The 8,717-nt window shown below is 40.3% G+C and overlaps 1 protein-coding gene across 1 annotated transcript; it reads left to right on the forward strand.

The window, feature by feature from the left end:
- Nucleotides 1-497: 497 nt before the first annotated feature.
- Nucleotides 498-6,323, forward strand: LOC131234354 (small ribosomal subunit protein eS7). The gene is made up of 7 exons (XM_058231172.1): nucleotides 498-606; nucleotides 668-703; nucleotides 5,026-5,116; nucleotides 5,192-5,265; nucleotides 5,354-5,477; nucleotides 5,731-5,913; nucleotides 6,046-6,323. The coding sequence occupies exons 3-7, from the start codon at nucleotides 5,042-5,044 to the stop codon at nucleotides 6,163-6,165; spliced, it is 576 nt and encodes a 191-aa protein (XP_058087155.1). The 5' UTR covers nucleotides 498-606; nucleotides 668-703; nucleotides 5,026-5,041; the 3' UTR covers nucleotides 6,166-6,323.
- Nucleotides 6,324-8,717: the final 2,394 nt, after the last annotated feature.

An 8,717-nucleotide genomic window follows, 5' to 3' on the forward strand; every position in this document is an offset into this window, starting at 1 on the left:
TGAATTAATGTAGTTTATCCACGCCGTCCATACGTTTTTTCAGATCATTTTAGGGGTTAATCCCAAAACGGAAGCATATCCAAAGCTTAAGAGGACCATACCATAGGAAACAGTAGAAATATTGATTTCCACCGTTGAAACCTTTCTAAGGCCTCCAGTGATGTTTATTTGTCATCCAATCTGTTCATAAGATAAAAAAGACATGGATAAAATGAAAATACAGCTATCAGATTGATATAAAACTTCTTTGACCCTCAAAACTTTTCAAAGGTAAAGGTTGAATTCACACTGTTTCAAGTGGTGTGGTTCACTTGAGCTTTTGATATGCTTCATCTTACATACAAAGATCTAAAATTATCTGATAAATTAGATGGACGGAGTGGATAAAATTCATGAATGATGGTGGGACCCACGGAGTTCACTCAGTACGCAATCTGCTTCCCACATGTACAACCCTAGTTTGGCTTATTTATTTATTTGTTTAATAAAAGTCAATCCTGACCGTTCAGTAGGAAGGAGAAACGATCGTCTCGTTCTTCTTATCCCTTATAAGGCCGTTCAGCAGACTAGGGTTTTACTCTCGCCTCAGCAAGCTAGGGTTTGCAGGTCTATCTCTGCCTCGTCTCTCTCTTTCCTTCTGATTTTTGATTGTTTTTTGTTCCTACAGATTGGATCTTTTTCCTCTTCTCTTATTCCGATCTAGGTACGCTAGAAATTCGATGTTTTCTCATTCTATTTGTCTTTCAAATTTATTTTATTTTATTTATAGGGTTTGAAGATCTCTCTCTTTGTAAATACGGTTTAAATATAAGTTTTTCTGCAAATGAAACATTAGTCTGCTAAATGAAGGTTATTTTTCATGGCGCGGTGGTTGACTGGTTGTGATGGGTTTTCTTTAGTCGAAAATGCTCAGCTTGCCCATTTATCAAGTGGGTTACACATGTATGTAGAAATTGTGGAAAATGATTCCCTACGGTCCTGATTCGAGCCTGTGCGTTGCTCACATGATGAGTGGGCCAGTTTGATTTTCAGAGTAGGACGCATGCACTGTAGGGATCTGTAGGGATCTCCCCATGGACGCCTCGGATCCCAAACAAATGCTTTTGGTTCGAGACAGCGAATAAAATTCCTACCATTGAGAACCTTAAAATGCTTTCCTTTTCCAGTTTCAGCATCATATGCTGGAAGAATGAAGGGCGTGGGTCTTTCATCTTCACTGCAATGTGGATAATACCATTTGGGTTATTTTCTCCATCCATTTGGGGTTTTGCGGACCCAATGGCTACTTTGAGGAGTTGATTTATTGATGGTTTATGCTAGGGGAACTGTTTTGCATGAGACTGATATGATCATATGTGATCAATGGAAAAAATCGTTGTGAAAAGCTAGTATCGGTTGGATCGATTAAGTGAAGAAACTTCCATGGGTTTTTGGGTGTTCATGTCTAGGGGTTTCCTTGTTGGTTGCAGCTAGCGATTTATGAAAACCAAGTGTCCGTTGGATTGATTAAGCGAAGAAACTTCCATGGTTTTTTGGGTGGTCATGTCTAGGGGTTTCATTGTTTGTTGCGGCTAGCAATTGGTAGGTAGGGTGGTCATATAGAGGGACAAGACTGGTTGGATGGCTTCAAGGCTAATTTAGAAATGGTTGGTGTTGTGGCTTGCTTTATCGTAACTTGCTTGGCCTACCTTTTTGTAATATGTGAATCTCTCTACAGATCATAATGGTTCATCTGTTCGATATAGTATGTGTGGTGACCATTGATGTTTTTTGTCTTTATTTTCAACTTTTTGGGAGCTTTACTTTTAGGGGATTATTAGCCTGATTTTGTGTTGATTCATAGCTGCTTTAGTTAGAAAGAGAACATGCTGAAACATTGGCTTTCTTATATGGTGTCTAGGTTTGCAAGGACTTGTTGGCTACTATGACTTTGGAGTTATTGGTTGTGGTCTTGTTGAACGATGGGAAATTGTGAAAATATAGTATAACTTAAAAGGCATATCTTCAGTTATTCTCTTTAAGATGATACATTCCCTGCAGAGTTTTTCCAGTGTTTTGCTACATTTGTCTCCTAGATGTGGTGGCTGGTGGGTTTGCTCGCTATTGCATGTACATTGCGAATTTGCAACATTGAAATGTATGCGTGTATTCTAGAATGCTTAGATAAATACCCACGCAAAGATGCAATAATAGAGGCACTTGCATATTGATAATCTCCTTTCACGGTCATTCTATGTGGGGAACACGATGTTGTGACTTGTGAGATACTTGATCTTCAAACAGGGCCAAGGGTGGGCGTGGACCTGATTTTGCAGCCCAATAAAGATAAGGGTGACGCAAGCCCTGCTTATGTATCATAGGGCCAATAAGAGTTTGATCCACATGTTTTTTTATGCCATGCGTGGTTTGTTGACTACATGGGTTACTACATGGTTGGAGTGTTTGATAATTCATGCTTCCCACTTCCCACGTCCCCTAAAACTGCTTGCATGGACTCTCCAGGAAAATAGTATTTTCTTTCTAAAGAAGTATGGTTAGAGGAGGACACTTGTTCTCCAAGAAAGGTCATTCTAAAGTACTTATAGTTGTTTCCTATTTAAGTGCAAACAAGGGGCTGATAACTCTCTTGGTGCTGCTAGAGTTAGGGGTGGATGGCTGAGCCCAAGGCTTGTGCCCCTAAACTTGGCTCGAGGGCTGAGCGTGTGTTCAAAATCTAGGTTCCTTGTTTGGGCCGGTCTGTATGGTCGGGTTGAGGGTCCAACATGAGCCTGACCTGACCTCAAGAGGACCTGACCAGATGCAAATTCCAACTCGAGGTGCAACCTGAACCGAATCCGGATTCCTCTATACTCGATGATGAATTGACCCAGCCTGACCTAACCCAACCCAGCCCAAATACATGCGATTGTTCTGATCCTTACATAACCCAACTGGATCTCAAGTCCTGCTTGTATTTGGCGCTACCTCAGTGCCTTCTTCTTCAATGGAAGCTTCTGTTGCCTTAAAAAAAAAAACTGGATTTCAAATCGAGTTGCAGTTTTCCAAGCCTAACTCAACTCAATGACCCTGAAAACCCAACCCACCAATTGCTTGTTAATTCAGTCAGGTTCAGGTTAGCCAAACCTGAGTTGGATCCCTACAGAGCGAGGTCTGAGATGAATGGTCAAGTCCATTGACCCAGTCCAATCAGCAAGTGGGCCATGGTTTTAAGACACTTGTTGGCGATTCCGGTTCAATGTAGATGTAGTTTAAGATGATTGTTTGTTCCAGGGTCATGTTTCAATGATATAAATGATTTGATGATGGAACTCATTGTGGATGGAGGATACACCCTAAAGAAATTCTTAGATTGGACTTTTTCAAACCTTAGATCTTTTTTCTCAAAATTTTCTTACAGGGCCAGCATTAGGTCTGACTGGGCTCTACAAGGTCAAGGCCCAAGGTGATGGCCTATCCTGGCGTGGCTCATCCCATTGCCACCTTTATTAGAGTTATATTTAAACCGAAATAGGCAAGATGAGTTGGTGGAGGCAGGAGCCCTTCACCTTCATGGGGATTTTACTGTAAATTGATGGAGAGAGATGGTGGGAGTCTGGTAGAATGGCTATGAGGTGTGAAGGCCTGGTGGAGTCATTGCATTTGGGTGGTTGGTCAGTCGTGATTAAGTGTGAACAATGGATCATCTTTGGAATAGGAACATGATAATTGTAAAATGATGTTGTGTGCCGGAGTTCGAAATGCATATGCAGCATTATCCTCCATTGTGCATGACTGGGTGTTAGAGATTGGTGTTGGAGTCAGTTTAATTTTTCAGCGCCCGGTTTGATAATGCTTTTGGAGGCAGGGGTGTCCCGGAGGGAGAACAAGACACTAGGGATATCCCTACCATGGTTAAAAGACCCAATGACTTGGATTTGGTTCTCAGTTGAGTCAACTCAGACAAGTCAGGCTGTGCTGCACCTCCCTCAAATTAGCAAGCGTGGGACCCACTGAGATGTTTGTATTATGTATCCCCTCCATTATGCCAACTATGTGAGTTCACAAATCAGGTAGAGAGATAAAAGGGGGAGAAATATGTACTCGTGTAGAATAGAGAGCCTCACTGGGTCGACTTTTGCATCACCAAGTGCTAGGAGGGTGCTATAGTCAGTTTATTCTTTTGGTGCCTGGTTCAATGATTATGCTTTTGGAGGCAGTGGGTGGGGGTAGAGAGAGAGAGAGAGAGAGAGAGCCCCACTCGGTCGACTAGTGCATCACTGAGCGCCAGGGAGTGGTGTTGTAGTGAGTATAATCTTTTGGTACCTGGTTTAATGATATTGTTTTTGAAGTCAAGGGAGTCGTGGAGGGAGATAATCTACCATAGTTAAGAGGTCCAATGCTTGGATTAATTTGTTCAGTTTTCAGTTGAGCTAACTCGGATGAGTCGGGCCAAACTGCACCTCTCTCAAATTAGGCGAGTGTGGGACCCACCAAGATGTTTGCGTTATATCTACTTCGTCCATCCCTTATGCCAACTCATGTTAGAACGCAAGCCCAAAAATCTGGTAGAGAGATAGAGGGGAGAGAAGTGTGTACTCGTGTAGGAGAGAGAGACCCACTTGGTTGACTTGTCCAGACTCAGCCATATCGACTGAGTCTCACCCAACTTGGACGAGTTGGTCCATCACCCCACTATTTACTGAATTGTGGTCTCATACAAGTTGCACCTGACTCAAACGCTACGATCCCTACATGCGACTGAGCTGACATGTGAATTGGCTGTCTTACTATACATTTTAAAGAGATGCCCTTTTATCCCAGGGAGTCATGTATGTGATACACCCTTCAATCGAGTGGGAGAGGAGACTCTTCAAAATGAGTCTGGAACTGTTCAGTAGTGAGTTGCCACTTATAACATTGAACATGTCTATTAACTTATTGCTCGATGACAAGATCTCCATTGCCCTTGTTCATAGTTGGTTTATTGCTGTGTATGCTCTAAATGCTTGTTAAGTGCCTCTATCTGATTTAGCATTGTTTGTTCAGAGGCAGATCAGTCAAAATGTATACCGCGAGGAGGAAAATTCATAAAGATAAGGATGTTGAACCTACTGAGTTTGAGGAGTCAGTTGCACAGGTTTAAATATTCTTGACTTAACACTTGCAAGCTTTTGGCTTTATTTTCTCTTCTCTGATTTTGTTGCCTTTGCAGTCATTCTTTGATTTGGAGAACACCAATCAGGAACTTAAAAGTGATTTGAAAGATCTCTATATGAGTTCTGCAGTGTAAGAGCAGCACATTACTTGCCATATGATTTTACCAAACACTTTTGGGCAAAGCATTAAATTTTCTCCTTCATGTCTATTGATGCAGTCAAATGGATGTTGCTGGGAATCGGAGGGCAGTGGTTATCCATGTTCCTTACCGACTAAGGAAAGCTTTCCGGAAAATTCATGTCAGGCTTGTCAGAGAGCTGGAGAAGAAGTTTAGCGGGAAGGTTAGCTCAGCACTACCTTTTTGTATGCCTACCTTTAATGTGGAAATTGCATAATTAGATTTGGCTTGTTCATGGTAATAGAATGATCACCATGACTATGTTAATGTCAAAGCTTGCCTTTGCCATTGAATCCAATGGAGAAACTATGGGACCAGAGAAACCATGGCTTGCCTCAGCTCTCTCTCTCTCTCTCTCTCTCTCTCTCTCTCTCCCCTCACTGATTCTATAGTTTTCTCATCCGTTTCGTCTGCAGGACGTTATCCTGATTGCCAGCCGAAGGATATTGAGGCCACCAAAGAAGGGCTCTGCAGCCGTGAGACCTCGCAGCCGCACCCTTACCGCTGTGCATGATGCCATGTTGGAGGATGTTGTGTATCCTGCAGAAATTGTTGGGAAACGTGTTAGATATCGTATCGATGGGTCCAAGATCATCAAGGTGAGTAAACATTGGTGGCCCTGCCTTCAGTCACTCACATGAACATTGTGGACTCAAATTCTTGAATGCCATTAGAATCCTTTTTTTTTCCCCTTTATATATATACTTCATTATCTTTCTTTCTTGTGGCAGATTTTCCTAGACCCAAAGGAGCGAAACAACACGGAGTATAAGCTGGAGACCTTTGCAGGAGTCTATAGGAAGCTCTCCGGGAAAGATGTGGTGTTCGAGTATCCAATGACCGAGGCTTAAATTCCTAGTTGCCCAGCTTAAGTTCTTATGGTTTCTTCCAAAGTCATTATGAATTCAAATTTTGACGTTGTGAGACTACCTTTGAGACCAGTTTCATTTGATTTGGATGTGGATGCATGAAACAATTTAGTGAAGATGTTTTGAGTTTTTGATTTGGATGGATTTGCTGCAAGTGATGTTTTGGAGTTTTGATTTGGATCTGTTGTTTGCATAGCTGTGATGTGGGTTGGGACTAGAATAAGGAATTGATCAAGTTTTAGATACCAACCAAGGGAACCTTTTTCATTATGACAAGCACGTTTTCTCTATTTGTGATCAAGTGGGTCACACCCATTGATCTAGTTAAATTTCCATTATAGTATGCCCATCACTAGATCATTTCCCTTTAAAGTCTCCACAAGTTGTTGGTCGAGTGCGCGGCCATGTCTGTTCTAGAAAAATGGGCCCCTGTTATTAACCTAAAAGCAGACCTTACGGTCTGATGATGATTGCCTTGAATTCTGATGCCACCAAGGTGTTATTTCCATGACATGGTGACCCCTTTTTTTTGTAATTACACGGCTGCATGAGTTGGTGGGAGATTATAATGCCATAAATGAGGCTGCAAATTTGATGGGTAAGGTGCGTTTGGATGTGCCCTGATTAGACATGTATACATTCGTTTGGATGTGCCCTGATTAGACATGTATACATTCGTTTGGATGTGCCCTGATTAGGCTTGTATACATTTTGAGTGTAGTTTAAAGAGGTGCTTGTGTTTTGTTTGAAGTCATTCTGGCATGGGGAATGCATACCATTCCCTAATTGCAGGTGCTTATAAAAGTAAGGTACTTATATTTCTTGTGGAAAATCTCATTAATTTTTTTCCTATTTGATCTTGATTTTGTTTATCTGAATTGCAATCAATAGTTTTTTGTAAGAGTATTCTGCTAAAAAAAACACCCAAGGTTATGTCGGTGCGCTAAAATAGCATCACTTTCTACGTTCCTGCAATGACCCCATTTTTTTCTTTTCTGGACAAAAAATGCCATTAAAAACTTGTTTAATTCTCCGTGCAAATGCACCTTCTCTCATCGTACCTTCTCTTGTCATTATTATATGACACTCCTTCACTTTTACACTTTCATCAAAATTTTATTTTCTTTCTTCAAGTTCTTATACATCTCAAAAAATGGAGTGGATTAGGTGCAGCCCCTCGCCTCACTTAAGAAGGTGCGATGCTTATTGTGGGGCCATCTGTTTTTTCATATCATTTTTAGAGCACAAGCTTAAAAAAGAAGCAGATCCAATTATCAGGTGGACCATGCCATATGAAACAGTGGTGTTGATCATTAACAACTTATGATGAGCTATAAAAGTTTTAAATGAATGTGATATTTGTTTTTTTTCCTCTTTATCTAAGTACATGTGACCTTATAAACAAGTTTTTAATCCCCTAAACATTATGGTGGGCCGTAGAAAGTTTTTAATGATGTGATGTTTAATCACAATTCTTTCCTATAGCATGGTCTGCTTCATTTTTAGGCACACATCCTAAAATGATTTGACAAGATGGATGGATGATGTGGATATGGAACAAATACATCGAGGTGGGTCCCATATTAAGGGTTGTATTGTCTTTGGTGAAGTTGAGACCCACACATAATCTAATCCCCTAAAGGAACCAGTTTTTTTTTTTTGAAAAAAATCTACTTAGATCTTTTACTAAGAAATGAATAGAAAAATGAACTAAAACTCCATTTAAGAAATTGAGTAATCTTTTTATAAAGATTATGCTTAGATGGATTTGTTTGGGAAAAAAATTAATACAAGGAGGTGAGAGATCAAAAATTCTATTTTTAGAAATGGATTTTTCTTCTTTGTTCAAAAGGTTAGGCTTAGATTTATCTTTTATTTAGAGCTGAATTTTGATTAATTTTTAAAAACCCAAATGGTATCTAAATGATATGATTACAAAGCCATTTGATAGTTCGCCGAATTATCTTTCGAAACAGCTCAAAATCAACTCGACACCTGTAATGAGAGAGTTATGACCGTTCACATGATTGAGGACGGGGATACACAGTAAGGGTCATACTATCTTGGGTGAGGCCAGGGATGTCAGGGATACACAATGAGGGTCCCACTATCTTGGGTGAGGCCAGGGATGTCAGGGATACACAATGAGGGTCCCACTATCTTGGGTGACGCTGGGGTTGCACCTAATGTGCTATCTTTTCTCAAATGTATGAGATATCAATAAAAGTGAATAGAAAGTTTAAAAAGGTATAAAGGTAGAAGAGTTTGTCAAAAAGTAACAAATGGAATGTACAAAAATTTGAAAAAGATGTTTAGGGTATATGGACATGTAGAAAAATAATGTTTTGAAAAATAATTCTATTTCAGTGCTACGAAACTTGGGGTGTATATTGGTAAAAGGCTGTTTTTTTGAATTGCATTTAATTATTCTAGTTATTCTTGAAGCCAAAATTAATTATTAATTTTCCATGGTCTGCCATCTTGATGATCAGTTGGATTTAATAACATGGCTCACAAGTCCCAAAGCAAGGACG

This window comes from Magnolia sinica, chromosome 19, assembly GCF_029962835.1.
Source record: "Magnolia sinica isolate HGM2019 chromosome 19, MsV1, whole genome shotgun sequence".
In the NCBI taxonomy this organism is placed as follows: Eukaryota; Viridiplantae; Streptophyta; class Magnoliopsida; order Magnoliales; family Magnoliaceae; genus Magnolia; species Magnolia sinica.